Raw genomic sequence first — 19,973 nt, 5'->3', positions numbered from 1 at the left:
ACCATGTCCAGATAAAGCGTCCGGAGTGAAAAAGTTGAATGAAAAAAGGTTGAGTGAGGGAAAAACTGAAAATATAAACGGTAATTAAAAAGTAAAAAACGTAAAGTTGTCAGGTAGCAAAGTAAGGTTGGCAACAAAATGCACAGCAACATGTAAACAAGTCTGCAAACAAGTTGATGTCAACTTGATGTCATAATTGATGTCATAATGTCCACTGGCTGTGTTGAAGGCTGTCTTCCACTCATTCCCCTCGTGTATCCGAACCAGGTGGTAGGTATTCCGAAGGTTCAACTTGGAAAACATGATAGCCCCCTGGAGAGGTTCAAACGCCGAGGAGAGGTAGGGTATACCAATTTTTTACAGTGATATTGTTAAGTCCCCGGTAGTCAATGCACAGGTCCTGTCTTTCTCCACAAAGAAAAGTCCTGCACTGGCAGGAGATGCAGAAGGACGGACGACCCCAGTTGCCAGAGACTCCTCTATGTACTCCTCTGTAGCCTTGGTCTTTGGTCCAGACAGAGAATACAATCGAACCCGTGGTGGTGTAGTGCCTGGGAGAATGTCAATGTCACAATCATAAGGACGGTGCGGGGGAAGGGAAGTAGCACGTGCCTCACTGAACACTTCCAGGAGGTCATGGTATTCAGTAGGAATAGCAGAGACATCCACAGTCTTGCTAACATCCTGAGGAGGACAACTTGGGGATGTGCTGCTTGAAGGCAGTGGGAATGGCAAAAGGACTCCATCCCAGGATGGAGCTTGTGGTCCAGTCAATCACAGGATTGTGTTTTTGTAGCCAGGAAAAGGGGAGGAAATGTGGTTACCAGAAACACGTAATTGAAGGGGCACACTACTGTACTATGGGTGACTTCCCCTATAGAGCGGCCGTCCAATGCCCTAGCATCCATGTGCACAGAGAGAGGCTGAGTGGGAATACCAAGCTTCGAAGCTATCGTGGCATCCTGTTAGGAGAATTATGTTCTCAATGTTCATAAACCAATTCAATTAAACTACTCAGTCTGCAACCAGGATTTGTCAGATACTGGCTGAAATGAAAACAGACAGAGGCCCAGTCCACAATAGTCAAATGTTTATTCAAGGGAACGTTCTGGAGTCCACAATACAAAGACATTCATTTTATAGCGACACACATACTTCCACACAAAACATTAGGTATCCTACGCATCCACTGTCCAGCTACCCAGCCAACAGAGATTAGGGGAGTCCGTGAGAATCACTCCCCGCCCTCCCTCAAGATAGGGAGACCCTGGGAAGTTCTCAGTGCCCCCAGCCAAGGTCGGCACCGAATCTTGCTCAGACAGTCTGTTTTCAAGATACTAGACATATTGTTACAGATATATTGTTATACCCTAATTCTGACTAAAAACTACACTCCCAGATATATAATTCTACTGACTAAAACTACACACAGCATTAGAATAATCTAATGATTCTAATCAATTTCATTCAATAAATGGTTTCAGAGTGGAATATTCTAATCATTCATTTAAACATATAAATCCCATTAACACATCCATAAGACATTCATCAGTCCCAGAGTTAATGAGCACTCAGAGAGACTTAGATTGGTCTCCCCACAGCACAAGAGCAAAAAGGGGTGTGCGGATGATGGGAATTAGGGAACTCCCAGTCTGACTCACCATAGTACTGGTACCCACTAGAGACAAGGGTTTCCTAATAGGGCAGGTAGCTAGCTATAAAATGTCCTGCCCCTCCACAGTACAGACAACAGTTATTATTTATCCTCCGTGCGCGCTCCCAAACTGATAGCCTAGCTCTTCCCAACGGCATAAACTCAGGAGTCTCCAACTAACCTGTCATAGATTCACGAGAGAGCTCGGGTGGCTTTGACTCCTCTCGGAAGAGCTGCCTTTGGAAACTTACGTGTGTGCCTGAGACCAGACCTCCTCTCACTCTTGCGTTCCCTTAGGCGTCCATCAATGTTAATGGTTAAGGTGATAAGGGAGTTGAGGTCCACCGGCAGTTCCCGAGCAGCTAGCTCATCCTTTACCTCCTCAGACAATCTGTGCAGAAAAGTATCGAAAAGAGACTCCGGATTCCAGGCACTCTCTGCAGGCAACGTGAGAAAGTCCACCGCGTAGTCTGCCACACTACGGGAGTTGTGACGTAAGTCAAACAGTTTGCTGGCTGCTGTTCTCCCGGATACCAGAGACTCAAAAACGTCTGACCTCTGCCATGAATTCCTCCAAATGACCGCAAATGGCAGATTGTTGTTCCAAAACTGCCATAGCCCAGGAGAGCACCCTTCCCGACATTAGCGTAATTATATACGCTATCTTCGATCGGTCTGAAGATAACGAAGATGGCTGCAGCTCAAAAATAAGCGAGCACTGACAAAGAAAACCGCAGCAGGTACCAGGATTCCCCAAACGTCGCTCTGGAGGAGGTAAGCAGGGTTCACAGGGAGTCGGGATAGGCTGTACAAACTCGCCACAGATAGGGATAAAATTACAGGTCGATTGGGGTTTTTAAGAGGTGGCAGACAGTTGATGAGCTAACTCCCTGATTTGCTCCATAATAGCCCTTAACCCATGGTCGTGGTGTTCCGTCAAGGAACTGAGCCCTTCCAAAAGGACCTGTAGTAACTCCTGATCTCTCCCAATGGTGGCTCCCTGCAGGGAGACAGCTTGACAGAGCTGGTCCAAGTCTACTGGGTCTGTCAGAGCCAGTTCGTACTATAAAGGCACAAGGCGAGACCCAAATGCAGACACAGGAGGCAGATGGTTGGAGTCTTACAATGTTTATTAATCCAAAGAGGTAGGCAAGAGAATGGTCATGGACAGGCAATAAGGTCAAAACCAGATCAGAGTCCAGGAGGTACTCTGAGAGTGAGGCGGATATATTTCATTGAGCTGATTATTTACAGTTGAAGTCGGAAGTTTACATATACCTTAGTCAAATACATTCAAACTCAGTTTTTCACAATTCCTGACATTTAATCCTAGTAAAAAATCCCTGTTTTAGGTCAGTTAGGATCACCACTTTATTTTAAGAATGTGAAATGTCAGAATAATAGTAGAGAGAATGATTTCTTTCAGATTTGATTTCTTTCATCACATTCCCAGTGGGTCAGAAGTTTACATACACTCAATTAGTATTTGGTAGCATTGCCTTAACATTGTTTAACTTGGGTCAAACGTTTTGGGTAGCCTTCCACAAGCTTCCCATAATAAATTGGGTGAATTTTGGCCCATTACTCTTGACAAAGCTGGTGTAACTGAGTCAGGTTCGTAGGCCTCCTTGCTCGCACACACTTTTTCAGCTCTGCCTGCAAATTTTCTATAGGGTTGAGGTCAGGGCTTTGTGATGGCCACTCCAATACCTTGACTTTATTGTCCTTAAGCCATTTTGCCACAACTTTGGAAGTATGCTTGGGGTCATTGTCCATTTGGAAGACCCATTTGCGACCAAGCTTTAACTTCCTGACTGATGTCTTGAGATGTTGCTTCAATATATCCACATAATTGTCCTACCTCATGATGCTATCTATTTTGTGTAGTGCACCAGTCCCTCCTTCAGAAAAGCACCCCCACAACATGATGCTGCTACCCCCGTGCTTCATGGTTGGGATGGTGTTCTTCGGCTTGCAAGTCTCCCCCTTTTTCCTCCAAGCAAAACAATGTCATTATGGCCAAACAGTTATATTTTTGTATCATCAGACCAGAGGACATTTCTCCAAGAAGTATAATCTTTCTCCTCATGTGCAGTTGCAAACCGTAGTCTGGATTTGTTATGGCGGTTTTGGAGCAGTGGCTTCTTCCTTGCTGACCGGCCTTTCAGGTTATGTCGATATAGGACTCGTTTTACTGTGGATATAGATAATGTTGTACCTGTTTCCTCCAGCATCTTCACAAGCTCCTTTGCTGTTGTTCTGCGATTGATTTGCACTTTTCGCATGATTTCTAGGAGACAGAACGCGTCTCCTTCCTGAGCGGTATGACGGCTGCGTGGTCCCATGGTGTTTATACTTGCGTACTATTGTTTGTACAGATGAATGTGGTACCTTCAGGCGTTTGGAAATTGCCCCCAAGGATGAACCAGACTTGTGGAGGTCTACATATTATTTTCTGAGGTCTTGGCTGATTTCTTTTGATTTTCCCATGATGTCAAGCAAAGAGCCACTGAGTTTGAAGGTAGGCATTGAAATACATCCACAGGTACACCTCCAATTGACTCAAATTATGTCAATTAGCCTATCAGAAGCTTCTAAAGCCATGACATAATTTTCTGGAATTTTCCAAGTTGTTTAAAGGCACAGCCGACTTAGTGTATGTAAACTTCTGACCCACTGGAAAATAAATTATAAGTGAAATAATCTGTCTGTAAACAACTGTTGGAAAAATTACTTGTGTCATGCACAAAGTAGATGTCCTAACCGACTTGCCAAACTATAGTTTGATAACAAGACGTTTGTGGAGTGGTTGATAAACAAGTTTTAACCTGTTGAGTGTATTGGGCAGTATTTTGATATTTGGAGGAAAAACATACCCAAATGAAACTGCCTATTTCTCATGCCCAGAAGCTAGAATATGCATATATATATATATTGTATATATTGTCAGATTAGGATAGAAAACACTCTAAAGTTTCCAAAACTGTCAAAATATTGTCTGTGAGTATAACAGAACTGTTTTTGCAGGTGAAAACCTGAGGAAAATCCAACTAGGAAGTGCCTCTTATTTTGAAACCTCCCTGTTCCATAGCATGCCTTCGCTACATTTAAAGGGATATCAACCAGATTCCTTTCCCTATGGCTTCCACATGGTGTGAACAGTCTTTCGACATAGTTTCAGCCTTTTATTCTGAAAAAATGAGCGAGAATGATTACATTGCATCAGTGGATGGCTGGGTGTCCCTAGAGTTTTGCATGCGCCAACAACTTGGAGCATTTTCTCTCTCTCTCCTATTGAAATATTATCGATTATTTATTGTAAAAACAACCTGAGGATTATTTATAAAAAACGTTTTACATGTTTCTACGAACTTTACGGATACTATTTGGAATTTTCTCTGCCCCGTCGTGACCGCTCGAGCCTGTGGATTACTGAACAAAACGCGCCAACCAAATGGAGGTTTTTGGATATAAAAATAATCTTTATCGAACAAAAGAAACATTCATGTGTAACTGGGAGTCTCGTGAGTGCAAACATCCGAGACATTTGTCTGCTGAGAGAGATGTCCTTACATAAACACTTGGTTTGCTTTCGCTGTAAAGCCTTTTTGAAATATGACACGCCAGGTGGATTAACAACAAGCTAACCTGTGTTTTGCTATGTTGCACTTGTGATTTCATGAAAATTAAATATTTTTAGTAATTTAATTTGAATTTGGCACTCTGCAATTCAGCGGATGTTGACGAAAATGATCCCGCTAAAGGGATGGGTGCGCCAAAAAGTTTTAATGACTCCAACCTAAGTGTAGGTAAACTTCCGACTTCAACTGTATCTCTCTGAAATTAAACCATCAAGTAATTTTTAACAAATACATGTCTCTCATTGAACAGCCCCATACCATGATTAGATAGTGACAAAACACACCAGTCTCTTATGCCATTTCTGAAAAAGGATATACTGTGTACGGTTGCATTTTGGAATGAAACTCTTCTATTCAAGTTTGAGGTAAAATGTAGATTCTTCTGACGTCCTTTTTTAGGTAGGGAATTAAGGAAGGAAGTAAAGTCGAAGTTCTCATTGGATGAATTCAAACTCTATTTCAATGTAGTTCATCAATAAATAGTTTCTTATCTCAAATTGTCAAATTAAAGTGTACGTGTCACATGATTCGTAAACGACAAATGTCGTAGACTAACAATGAAATGCTTATCTACGGGACCTTCCCAACAATACAGAGAGAAAAATAATAATGACACAAGGAATAAATAAACAATGAGTAACGCTAACTTGGCTATACACATGGGGTACCAGTACTGAGATGATGTGCTGGGGTACGAGGTAATTGGTAGATGTGAACATTTAGGTAGGGATAAAATTACTAGGCAACATAATAGATAAGAAACAGTAGCAGCAGCGTATGTGATGAGTCAAAAGAGTTAGTGCAAAAATAATAAATGCAGCTAGTCAGGGTAGCTATTGGTTAACTATTTAACTAACTATTTAGCAGGGAGTAGAAGCTGTTCAGGGTCCTGTTGGTTCCGGACTTGGTGAATCAGTACCACTTTCTGTGCTGTAGCAGAGGGAAAAGCCTATGGCTGGGATCTTTGACAATTTGTAGGACCTTCTTCTTACACCGCCTGGTATAGTAGTCCTGGATGACAGGGAGCTCGGCCCCAGCGATGTACTGGGCCGTATGCACTACCCTCTGTAGCGCCTTGCAGTCGGGTGCCTTGCAGTTGCCACACCAAGTGGTGATGCAGCCAGTCAAAATGTTCTCAATGGTGCAGCTGTACAACTTTTTGAGGATCTCAGCTTGTAGTCTATTCCTGTAGTCTATGATCAGATCCTTTTGTTTAGCTGACCTCTTCCCGATAGGCTGTCTCATCGACTTTGGTGATCAGGCCAGCCACCGTCGTGTCGTCAGCAAACTTAATGATGGTGTTGGAGTCGTGGGCGGCCAGGGAGTACAGGAAGGGACTAAACACGCACCCCTGAGGGGCCCCCGTGTTGAGGGTCAGCGTGTTGATTGTTTTGTTGCTTACCCTCACCACCTGGGGGCAGCCGGTCAGGAACACCAGGATTCAGTTGATGTGAGGCATGATCAGCCTTTCAAAGCATTTTATGACTACAGATGTTTGTGCTATGGGGTGATAGTCATTTGCCTTGGCATTCTTGGGCACAGGGACTATGGTGGTCTGCTTGAAACATGTAGGTATTACCGGTCAGGTAGAGGTTGAAAATGTCAGTGAAGACACTCTCCAGCTGGTCGGCAACTGCTCTAAGTACGCATCCTGGTAATCCGTCTGGCCTTGTGAATGTTAACCTGTTTAAAGGTTACGGAGAGCGAGATCAGAGTCGTCCAGAACAGCTGGTACTCTCATGCAAGGTTCAAAGAAAGGTGAAATTAATTAATTAATTAAGTGTTGCTTGCCTCGAAGCAAGCATGAAATTAATTTAGCTTGTCTGGTAGGCTCCCTTCACTGGGCAGCTCGCGGCTGAGTTTCCATTTGTAATCCGTGACAGTTTGCAGCCCCTGCCACATCCGATGAGCATCAGAGCTGAAGAATTCCGTCTTAGTCCTGTATTGACGTTTTTACTTTTTGATGGCTCGTCAGAGATTGTAGTGGGATTTATTATAAGCATCCAGATTAAATCAAATAAAATGTTATTTGTCACATGCGTCGAATACAACAGTAAAATGCTTACTTACCCTTAATTAACCAACAATGCTTTAAGAAGTTATAAGAAAAATAATAAGAAAAATAATACAGTAAAAAATAGAAAATAGACAATAAAAGTAACGAATAATTAAAAAGCAGCAGTAAAATAACGAGGCTATATACAGGGGGTACAGGTACAGAATCAATGTGCGGGAGCACCGGTTAGTCGAGGTAATTGAGGTAATATGTACATGTAGGTAGAGTTAAAGTGACTATGCATAGATTATAAAGAGAGAGTAGCAGCAGATAGAACAGTCCACAATCATCTCCTTTGTCTTGATCGCGTTGAGGGAGAGGTTGTTGTCCTTGCACCACATGGTCATGGTCTCATCGTTGTTGGTGATCAGGCCTACCACTGTTATGTCATCGGCAAACTTGATGATGGTGTTGGAGTCACGCCTGGCCATGCAGTCATGAGCGAACACGGAGTACAGGAGGGGATTGAGCACGCACCCCTGAGGAACCCCTGTGTTGAGGATCAGATTGGCGGAAGTATTGTTACCTACACTTACCACCTGGGGGCGGCCGTCAGGAAGTCCAGGATCCAGTTGTGTTTAGTCCCGGGGTCATTAGCTTAGAGATGGAGCATTGGAAGTTAAGTCCAGGTTTAGCCATTGTTCTCTCTCTTACGTCTGGCCTTCACAAGAGAAGGTCACAGTTGTTTTATTGGGTATCCTTCATTTGGCGTGGGCTACGGCCAAACAGTAGCCTGTGTGAATTTGGGTTAATCAACCATAAATTTGTAAACTCAATACTCTGTCTGTACAATTGTTCCTTTATGATCTAGCCAGGTCCTTACAATGGTGTCAGAAGTAGAAACATTGATAAAACTTAGCCAGCTAGCTAGCTGACTTCGTGGCTAGCTAACGTATGTGAGAACGGGGGTTGAAAATGCTTAGAGGGAATCCGGAAGTGGAGGTAGGGGACGATTATGGCCAAGGAGGTGCGTGTTGGAGGATCTGGCGGATCTGGAGGAGATCGCCAGGGTGACGGAGCACAGAGGCCGCTTGAGGGAGAACGCTAGAATGATTGAGGCTGAAGCGGGCATGTGTGCTTCGTCGACTGTGCTTCGCACGGATTCTGGTGGGCGGACCGAAGGTGTGATGTTGGTATGAAGAATCTTGGGCTCAGGGTGTAAACAAACATGGCAGCGCCCAGGTCCCGATTGCGTCTGTATCTGTTAAGATCCAGAAGTATTCCGGTAAGGCGGATTGGGAAGCTTTTCATGCTCAGTTTGAACTGTTAGCTCATTTTGGGGAGTGGTCGGATGAAGATAGGGCACTGCAGTTGGCTTTGTGCCTCACGGATGATGCTCTGGCCTGTTTGATATGAATTAGCCCCGAGGACAGATGTGATTATGAGGCTTTAGCGGGAGCGCTGAGGAGGCGCTTTGGACAGTGTGTACAGCCCGGGCTGCTGCCCTCTGAACTGAGTAATAGACGCAGGCAGCCTGGAGAGCCACTACAGGTGCTAGCTAATGACATTGACAGCCTCTCTCGGCGGGCATATGCTCACATGCCTCGCTCCGTGCAGAACGAGCTAGCACGGGACCAGTTCATCCAGGCGCTTTCTCCTACGGAGCTGCGCATACAGATCCTGGATCATCCTGAGTCATTGCAGATAGCCTAGGAGATGGCTTTGGAGAGGGAGCTGGTGTGGGCTGAGGCTTAAGCTTGGGCTTTGGTGAGTGTGCAGGGAGACAGACCCTCTGTGTGGGCTGGGGGGCAGAGCAGCCCAGAGCTGGAAAAACCTGCATGGGTGGCTGAAATGACTGAACTCATTCGTGCTGTGTCGCTACAGGCGCCCTGGTCCCAGGGTCAGCGGGGGTGTGGCCAGCTAGGCCATCTGCGCTGGGATTGCCCCATGTCCCCCAGAGCTCAGGGAAACGGCTCGGGGTCCGTATGGACCTGGGAGTGCGGACCCCTGGCTCTCTTTCCCAACCACCATCATCTTCAGGAGGAGCCCACCGGCACAGATGGGGAAGCAAGGCTCCACTTCCCCCAGAAGCAGACGAGGGCAAGCTGATGGAGCCTGTTGCTGTGTTGGGCCGGACCTGTGTTGGGGACTTTTGTCTTGTCCCTGTCACTGTGGAAGGGGTGCACTGCTCTGCCCTGGTGGACACTGGGTCCACAGTAACCCTGGTGAGGCCGGATATTGTGCCAGGTTGGACACAGTTTGAGTCCACAACTGTGCAGCTCTGCACAGTCACAGGTGAGCTGGCACCCATGAAAGGGAAGGGAATAATGACACTGACAGTAGGGGGCAGGTCTGTGAGTAATCCTGTGTGGGTGGCGCCTGTGCAGGACCCTTGTATCCTGGGGTTGGACTTTCTTAGAAGCACAGGCTACCAGTTAGACCTAAATGGGGGCACACTGAGCTTCCAGGGAGGGCCGGCAGTCACCATGGCCCCCCCCCCCAATGTCGCATTCACTCAATCCGACAAACCCTTTACTCCAACAGTTAAAGCAGCAGAGACTCATGCCCCCCACATCTTTGTGACTTTTCCCCAGCCCCTCTGCTACCTACGGCAGTGTGTTACATTCCCCCAGCTACCTCCACAACACATCCCTCCGTGAGCCCAGGCCACACCCCCCCCCCCCCCCCCCCCCCCAGTCCAGCTACCCCAGATGGGAGAAGAGAGGACACGGTCTGCTTTGAGGGAGATATGGGGAAGGAACTGTGTTGGTCTTGACCCCGAGTAGCAGGAACGGTTGTGGCATTTGCTGTTTGAATTCAGAGACAGCTTTGCACTGACTGAGGAAGAGGTGGGTCAGACTCATCTGGTGCAGCATGAGATCGACACAGGTGATGCTCGGCACATCAAGATGCGTTCATATCCCGCTGGCACGCCAGGAGGCGGCAGACAAGGCTGTGTTGGAGATGCAGTGGGCAGACTTCATCGAGCCCTCAGACAGCCCCTGGGTGGCGCCAGTCATCATGGTTCCTAAGAAGGGGGGCAAGCTGAGGTTCTGTGAGGACTACAGGCAGCTGAATGAGGTAACTAGGACGGACTCATACCCCATACCACGTATTGATGAGTCACTGGACCTGGTTAGGTGGTCCTCCTGGTTCTCCTCACTAGACCTCCGCAGTGGCTACTGGCATGTGCCCCTCTCCCCAGAGGCCAGAGCCAAACCTGCATTCTCCACTAACAGAGGACACTGGCAGTTCAAGGTCCTGTGCTTCGACCTGTGCAACGCTCCAGCTATTTTTGAGCGTTTGATGGACAGGGTGCTGGGTGGCGTCCCCCGACAGCAGTGTCTGGTATACCTCGATGACATCCTGGCCCATGGCAGCTCCTTCCAGTCAGCCCTGGGGGTGCTACGGCGTATGCTGGAGCGGGTGGCTGCCACAGGTTAAGTCCAGGTATAGCCATGGTTCTCTCTCTTACATCTGGCCTTCACAAGAGAAAGTCACGGTTGTTTTATTGGGTATCCTTCATTTATTTGGCATGGGCTATGGCCAAACAGTAGCCTGTGTGAAGTTGGGTTAATAAACCGTAAATTCGTAAACTTAATCCTCTGTCTGGACAATTGTTCCTTTATGATCTAGCCAGGTCATTACAATAGCATCTTGAAAATGACTGGTCGCTGAGTCAGACAGGCACGGTCATTGAGACACAGAGTGTAAAACTGTGGAAACCCAGATAATCATAATAGTGTCTGAGCATTTAGGTCTGTTGCCATGGTGATGAAGTCATGTCGCCCATGGTTGGGCAGCGTTATGTAAGTGTGTGGGGGGTGGGGACACGGTTGGATACAACATGGGCAACATGCTACAAAACAACGCAACAGAAAGAGGAGTGTGTTTGTGGGTGTATGCGCATTTGTGATTATTTCACAAGTCTGGATTTCATCAAGTATTTACCTGCTTTCAAGTTTACAAGCAAATATTTAGATGGTGGTAATGTATCAAATATAACCCAGAATCCCTTTGATCAAATTGCATTTAGATAACTACTGTAAGGGGTCAAACACAATACAATGTATACTGCGTATGCCCTTGGGTCTTGCAATACATTTGTGTAAGTATCCCCTCTCAGACTTCTAGGTCAGTATGACTCAACAGTGTGTCGAAACGGTACTGTACTGAACAACCAGTTGAAGACATTGACCACGTTTACATGCGCACAGCATTCTGGATAGTAGCTCATAAGACCCGTTGAAGGTCTTATTTGGGATAAAACGTTTACATGCACCTTTGATATCCCGCTAACAAGTATCCCCGTATACATGAAAAAAACTGAATATTCCTAATTAAAGTGAATATATGGGTTAAATGGAATAGTAATTGAAATATGGACACCGACCGTAGGCCTATAACTGCTCACATGTAGCTTAATACAATATTAACTACTGCAGAATTATGCATTTCTTGCAGTAAAGGTATATAACAAATGTTTATTTTGTCTCGGGTACAGAAGTGGAGAAATATTATTTATTTCTTTCAGCATCTCTTGAGAAAATGCAAATGTGCGTGTAATGTGTTATCTTTCACACTGTTATGCAAGCAGACAGTATTTCAACCACATAAAATATCAGCCTGGTCTCATAGACTAGACGTAATATAGTAAATGTAAATCCGGGACACTCAAATTATATAGTATTATTTGTTAGGTTTGTTATGGTTACATAAGACAGAAGGTTATGTAAGGCAAAAACATAAGGAGGGTGTAACAGAGCAACCTGGTCTCAGAGCATTTCATATTATTATTATGTACGTAAATTTGAGAAGCTCCATTTAATATGTTACATTTGGTATGGTCACATAAGACAAACAGTTACTTCAGGCAAAAACAAAAGGAGGTTGGTTATTCAGGGTGGATGGGTGGGTGTATAATATGATGGACAACTTTAGCATTTTAGATGAATAGCAACTTTTCAACTATTTACTACTTTTTAGCTACTTCGCAACTACTTAGCATGTTAGCTAACCCTTCCCCTAACCATAACCCTTTTAGCTAACCCTTCACCTAACCTTAAGCCTTCAGCTAACACTTCAACTAACCTTAACCCTTTAGGCTAACTCCTAACCTTAACCCTAACCCCCCAACCCCTAGCCTAGCTAACTTTAGCCAGCTAAACAACATTAGCCACCTAGTCACCAAGCTAACGTTAGCCACAACAAATTAGAATTCATAAAATGTGATACATTTTACATACAGTACCAGTCAATAGTTTGGACACAATAAAACTAATTCAAGGGTTTTTCTTTATTTGTACTATTTTCTACACTGTAGAAATAATACAATGTAGAATCATGTAGTAACCAAACAAATCAAAAACATATTTGAGATTCTGAAAAGTAACCACACTTTGCCTTGATGACAGCTTTGCGCACTCTTGGCATTCTGGCATTCTCTCAAGAAGCTTCACCTGGAACTTTTCCAAGAGTCTTGAAGGAGTTCCCACAAATGCCGAGCACTTGTTGGCTGCTTTTCCTTCACTCTGCGGCCAACTTATCCCAAACCATCTCAATTGGGTTGAGGTCGGGTGATTGTGGAGGCTAGGTCATCTGATGAAGCACTCCATCACTCCTTATTGGTCAAATAGCCCTTACACAGCCTGGAGGTATGTTGGGTCAGTGTCCTGTTGAAAAACAAATGATAGTCCCACTAATCCCAAACCAGATGGGATGCCGTATCACTGCAGAATGCTCTGGTAGCCTTGCTGGTTAAGTGTGCTTTGAATCCTAAATAAATCACAGACAGTGTCACCAGCAAAGCACCCCCACACCATCACACCTCCTCCTCCATGCTTCACGGTAGAAACCACACATGCGCAGATAAACCGTTCTCCTACTCACAGTTGATGTTCAGATGTGTCTGTTACTTGAACTCTGTGAAGCATTTATTTTGGCTGCAATCTGAGGTGCAGTTAACTCTAATGAACTTATCCTCTGCAGCAGAGAACTCTGGGTCTTCCTTTCCTATGACGGTCCTTATGAGCGCCAGTTTCATCATAGCGCTTGATGGTTCTTGCGACTGCACTTTCAAAGTTCTTGAAATTGACTGACCTTTATGTCTTAAAGTAATGATGGACTGTCATTTATCTTTGCTTATTTGAGCTGTTCTTGACATAATATGAACCAGGTCTTTTACCAAATAGGGCTATCTTCTGTATACCAACCCTACCTTGTCACAACACAACTGATTGACTCAAACGCATTAAGAAGAAAATAAATTCCAAAAATTAACTTTCAACAAGGCACACATGTTAATTGAAATGTATTCCAGGTGACTAACTCATGAAGCTGGTTGAGAGAATGTCAAGAGTGTGCAAAGCTGTCATCAAGGCAAAGGGTGGCTACTTTGAACAATCTCAAATATAAAATATATTTTGATTTGTTTAACACTTTTTTGGTTACTACATGATTCCATATGTGTTATTTCATAGTGTTGATGTCTTCACTATTATTCTACAATGTAGAAAATAGTCCAAATAAAGAAAAACCCTGGAATGAGTAGGTTTGTCCAAACTTTTGACTGTACTATATACATATAAAATATTATATATTTGAAATGTTTTTAAATGGTATTCTGATTTTTGAAGAGCCCTAAACGAAATATTACCATGATTATTCAACCAACCAACCCCAAAGCTGCAAAATTAACCAAATGAATTGCAGTAGAAGCCATCTGTAATGTTTCATAAAATAAATTAATGAATGAGACCATTGATGGTACTTGTGTACAAAGAACACTTTTTTGCTTACTATATGATTCCATATGTGTTATTTCATAGTTTTGACATCTTCACTGTTATTGTCTTGCCCTGATCTGTTTCACCTGTCCATGTGATTGTCTACACCCCCTCCAGGTGTCGCTTATTTTCCCCAGTGTATTTATCCCTGTGTTTCCTGTCTCTCTGTGCCAGTTTGTCTTGTATGTTTCCAAGTCAACCAGCGTTTTTCCCATTCTCTTGCATTTTGCATTCTCCTTTTTCTAGTCCTTCCAGTTTTGACCCTTGCCTGTTTCTGGACTTTGTACCCACCTGCCTGACCATTCTGCCTGCCTTGACCACGAGCCTGTCTGTCACTTTGTACCTCCAGGACTCTGATCTGGTTTTTACCTTTTTGCCTGTCCATGACCATTCTCTTGCCTACCCCTTTGGATTAATAAACATTGTAAGACTCCAACCATCTCCTCCTGTGTCTGCATTTGGGTCTCTCCTTGTGTCTTGATAATTATTCTACAATGTAGACAAAAGTAATAATAAAGAAAAACACTGAAAACCATTGACTGGTACTGTATTTGTAATATATCATAAATTAAGCAAGTTCGCCACATGTTGTACTTTCGCAAATTCCGTAACATCATATGAAATGGATGATGTACATCCACAAATTAATACATACCATACTAAAAGTAACTTATGATACTAAATGGAGCATCTCAGATTTACATACAGAATAATATAAAATATTCTGAGAGCAGGTTGCAGCTATGCACCCAAGATAAACTAAAGTCTTATCAGAAAGCGTGTTTCATAGTTTTCTCGCCTTTCATTTCCTTAAAACCGGTCAAGCTGATGACACTTGGACATTTTGCAAAGGACCAATCTTCCCACTGTTTTGGAATTGCGTTTTCTCCCCGGTCCCTAAACTTTACCAGTGTTAACTGCTTTCATTCTGTAAATGTAAGACATTATTCTGATGAGCACTACTTTATTTAGTCTTCTGGGGCAACATCTTATGACAGAAGAGAAAAATATCAACGCAACATGTAAAGTGTTGGTCTCATCACGAGCTGATTTAAAAGACCCCACCCCCCCCAAAAAAACATTTTACATCCCTGTTAGTGAGCATTTCTCCTTTGCCAAGATAATCCATCCACCTGACAGGTGTGGCATATCAAGAAGCTGATTAAACAGCATGATCATTACACAAGTGCACCTTGTGCCGTGGACAAACGGCCACTCTAAAATGTGCAGTTTTGTCACACAACACAATGCCACAGATGTCTCAAGTTTTGAGGGAGTGTGCAATTGGCATGCTGACTATAGGAATGTTCACCAGAGCTGTTGCCAGATAATTTAATGTTAAATTAAGACACTTTCAATGTTGTTTTAGGGAATTTGGCAGTACGTCCAGCGGTTTGCTGATGTCAACGTTGTGAACAGAGTGCCCCATGGTGGTGGGGTTATGTAATGGGCAAGCATAAGCTACAAACAACGAACACAATTGCATTTTATCGATGGCAATTTTAATGCACAGAGATACCATGTAGAGATCCTGAGGCCCATTGTCACGCCCATTTTCTTAAGGTGCAGTATCTGTGACCAACAGATGCATATCTGTATTCCCAGTCATGTGAAATTCATAGATTAGGGCCTAATGAATTTATTTCCATTGGCTGATGTCCTTATTTGAACTGTAACTCAGTAAAATCTTTGAAATTGTTGCATGTTGCATTTATATTTTTGTTCAATATACCTATATTTGACTAACAAATGGCCTATCAAATGATAATGTGGCCAGTAGGCTATACGGTCCAGTACGGAGTATCAGCTAAATCAATTATTATGAAATTACTATGGTGGTTGGAACTGCGCAGGTAGCCTACTTTTTGAAGTGATTTGTTTGACAATCAGATGACATCATCACACCACACCCATGATATGTAAAATTGAACTTGCGGAGACCGCAAAAAACAACAGTAAACAGGGTAAGATGTTTACAAGGCACAGTATCAGGTCTAAGATCAGCATATCCCAGGCATCTTATACGGGTTTCTCATAACCGGGATATAAACTTTTTCAGATGATTGTAAACAGGATATGATGTTTATATGCATCAACTCAAAAACAGAATCCTTGAGTATCCCGAATAATAACGGGATATTGGTGTGCATGTAAACGTGGTCAATGTGACAATGGTGGCCCAGATGGTGATTATATATGGTGTGTTTGGCGATTTCAAATGGTCACAAGCATATTGATCAGGCCGCACATTGCTACATCCACCAAACTGGAGAAAACATACCTCAAATGCTGTTGAAGACCGTTTTGGGAAATGTGGTTTCAGTACAAACAGCCACACAATGTAGCAAACGTTGAACGCACCCCAGGTAGACTTCCAGGTGTAGTGAGTCACATAACTGACGGAGAGAGAAAATAGAGGCAAAGGAAAAGCTGCTTTACTCAATCCCTAGTGAGAACTACTGATTTATACACAGACAGTTCCCTACAGGGAACAGGGAATAACAATGAAGGGGAACAATCCATTGCAAATCCAGGACTTTGCCATGTGATTCCCAAATCCCTAGGCTCTGACATTAGTGTGCGACTGTTATCCTGGATCAAATGTAGGATGTTTAGGACATGAAAAAACAACGCAGTTCTTCTATAATGAGAAATCCCCAGGGATCTCCATGCATGCAGACACACACACACACAAACACACACACATGTGCAGAAACAGACACACACAGAAAGTCACACACACACCAGGTATCAAAGTGCTAGCGAAGGCATGTTGCTAATTAGACAATCCCAGTTCCTACAAATTGTGTTATTTTATTTGAACAATACTGCAGTTATGAAATCTATGCCATCCTCTTCAGCCCTCTCAGCCTACATTGACATTACATGTCAAAGTAAGTACAGGCAGATAGACAGACAGTGTGTTAAGTAGTCAGGTAGGCTGACACAGAGACACAGCTTGCAGGCAGTAGTGAGGGCAACCCTAGTAGGACCCACTACTGGTGCATTGCAGTGGGAACTGAGACAATCACAGGAGTAGGTTTCCAGTTCCGCCCCGCTGACAGACTTAATGTTAATCAGCACACCACTCCCCTCGCCTACCCCACACACAGGTGTGTTTTTGTAAGATAATTGTGTACAATGAAAATAAAACATTTTCCCTTGTGTGATTTCCTTAGTGTGTATGCTTCCTTTGCGCGTGTATGTATGTTGGTTGGGAAAGTGTAGAGATGTGTTTCTAGCTGCGAGTGTGTGTTCGAGGGTGGTTCTCATTAGAATTGCTTTGATCGGATGCCATTTGAGTAAATAAATAATGTTAGACCATTTCCCATGGCAGCAACCCAGAGGAAAATCTATGTTTACTGTATAATATACTGTTACGAAAACACACACACACAAGCTGACCATAGAGAGATATTGATCAGATAAGCCTGTGAATATCATGGAGGTCTCTTCGGTCAAGCGGAATGGTGAGCTTGATCATCGTGAGCTTCTATCTGCTGTGTTGTGCCTGGATCGACGAGTTAAGCTCATAATTGCTGAATACCTGTTGCCGCTCCTTCTGCTGGGGTGAAATAGTCATTTTCTTCCACCTTAACATGAATCCATGCACTCCTAAACACAAACACACCTATCGTCAGTGTATGGTGTGTGTGTGTGGGGCCAAACAGAAGACAAGTCTCTCTGGATTAGGTATTTTACATAAAGACACTTTATTATATTAGACATACATCTCTTGATATGATATTTATAGATATTATAAGACCAGTAGGTCAAAAATAATACTATAATTGTTATATATAGAAAACTAAGCAGATATACACTACTTTTGACTTATCTTAGTTCTGTCACCAAAAATCTAAAAGTCACAGGGATTAGAGGTTACACAGTACAGTCTGTTAGTAATAATGTGTGTGTGTGTGTGTGTAAGTGACCCCTCACAAATCACATGAATTGAGATTAGGATTTTGTTAGGTTCTCACCACAACCATTGTCATATTAGCTGGTGTTTACATTTGTAGATGTATAATAAGGGGCCAATATAATGCAATCTTCTCAGTTGAACTTTGACACAAGGTTTATGTACTGTACTGTAACACTGGTTGGAACTTCACACAAAGCTGAAAGGGGAACACAGTACTGTAATGCATTATGGAGAGCATGTGTTGGTCTGTAAAGGGCCTATGGCCTACAAGTCTTGTTCCTTTCTGTTTCATAGGCTTTTTTACAAAGGAGGTAGGACTATTTTGTTGGCAACAGAGAGAAAATTCACTGACAGTAATATTAATTTGGCAATCACACTACCGTGTTTCCTCTATCTGACATTAAGAAAGAGCATGGCTGAAGTGGGAGTTGCCCTCATCAAGACTCTGTCTTTCAATCTTTATTTTGTCTTTCTCTCTTTTTTTCTCTTTCTCTACTGCACCTCTCTCTCTAGTGTTTCTCTGTATCTCCCCCTCTCTCTCTCTTTAGGGGCTCTGGTCACTGCAGCATGTATTATGGAGGCTTGTCGGGGTCAGGAGGCATCAAAGCTGAAAGACAAGAGGGGAAAATGCGTATTACTATTACTGTGTATATGCATATTTTGTGCAAGTTGCTGTGTGTGTGTGTGTGTGTGTGTGTGTGTGTGTGTGTGTGTGTGTGTGTGTGCGCGCGCGCGTTAGGGATGGGGTTTTTAAATCATTTCACTATTGGAATAGAAATTTCTGTCAGATATCCGGATATTGTAAATATATGTTATTTTTTTACTTACGTTTCTAGGGTTTTTCTTAATTTTGTACTATTTTCTACATTTTCTACATAGTAAAGGCATCAAAAATATGAAATAACACACATGGAATAATGTAGTAACCAAAAAAGTGTTAAACAAATCAAAATATATTTTAGATTCTTCAAAGTAGCCACCATTTGCCTTGATGACAGCTTTGCACACTCTTGGCATTCTCTCAACCAGCTAGTCTCCTGGAATGCATTTCAATTAACAGGTGTGTCTTGTTAAAAGTTGTTAAAAGTTCATTTCTTTCCTGAATGTGTTTGAGCCAATCAGTTGGGTTGTGACAAGGTAGGGTTGGTATACAGAAGATAGCCCTATTTTGTAAAAGACCTGGTTCATATAATGGCAAGAACAACTCAAATAAGCAAAGAGAAACGGCAGTCCATGTCACGTTCTGACCATCGTTCGTGTGTGTTTTCCTTGTTTTAGTGTTGGTCAGGACGTGAGCTGGGTGGGCATTCTATGTTGTGTGTCTGGTTTGTCTATTTCTATGTTCGGCCTGATATGGTTCTCAATCAGAGGCAGGTGTTAGTCATTGTCTCTGATTGGGAACCATATTTAGGTAGCCTGGGTTTCACTGTGTGTTTGTGGGTGATTGTCCTTGTTCCTATCTGTGTTACTTTGCACCAGTATTAGGCTGTTTTGGTTTTCGTGTTACGTTTATTGTTTTGTATTTGATTCGTATTTATTTTGTTTCATTAAACATGGATCGCAATAGCCACGCCGCATTTTGGTCCGACTCTACTTCACCCGAAGAAAACCGTAACAGAATCACCCACCACAACAGGACCAAGCGGCGTGGTAACGGGCAACAGCAGCGAAAAGAGGAATGGACATGGGAGGACGTTTTGGACAGCAAAAGTTTGGAGTATACGACTTGGGAGGAGATAGACAGGTGGGCGGTCGACCCAGGGAGAGTGCCGGAGCCCGCCTGGGATTCGATGGAGCAGTGCGCGGAAGGTTATCGGAGAATGGAGTTGGCGAAGCAAGCACGGCGGCGCGGACGGAAGCCTGAGAGTCAGCCCCAAAAATGTATTGGGGGGGGGGCTCACAGGGAGTATGGCTACGCCAGGTAGGAGACCTGGGCAAACTTCCTGTGCTTACCGGGGGGCTAGAGAGACCG

The 19,973-nt window shown here is 43.6% G+C and overlaps 1 protein-coding gene across 1 annotated transcript in view; it reads right to left on the bottom strand.

Annotated features, from left to right (window-relative positions):
* Positions 1-17,772: 17,772 nt before the first annotated feature.
* ccdc85a (coiled-coil domain containing 85A) overlaps positions 17,773-19,973 on the bottom strand; it is a 39,800-nt gene continuing 37,599 nt past the window's right edge. The window contains exon 4 of the mRNA XM_021610738.2: positions 17,773-18,608. Within this exon, the coding sequence (XP_021466413.2) occupies positions 18,593-18,608 (16 nt within the window). The 3' untranslated portion in view covers positions 17,773-18,592. The remainder of the gene's footprint in view (positions 18,609-19,973) is intronic.

The sequence above is a fragment of the Oncorhynchus mykiss genome, chromosome 1, assembly GCF_013265735.2.
Source record: "Oncorhynchus mykiss isolate Arlee chromosome 1, USDA_OmykA_1.1, whole genome shotgun sequence".
Taxonomy (NCBI): Eukaryota; Metazoa; Chordata; class Actinopteri; order Salmoniformes; family Salmonidae; genus Oncorhynchus; species Oncorhynchus mykiss.
The sequence above is the reverse complement of the archived record's forward strand: the minus strand, read 5'-3'. Positions and strand labels throughout refer to the sequence as shown.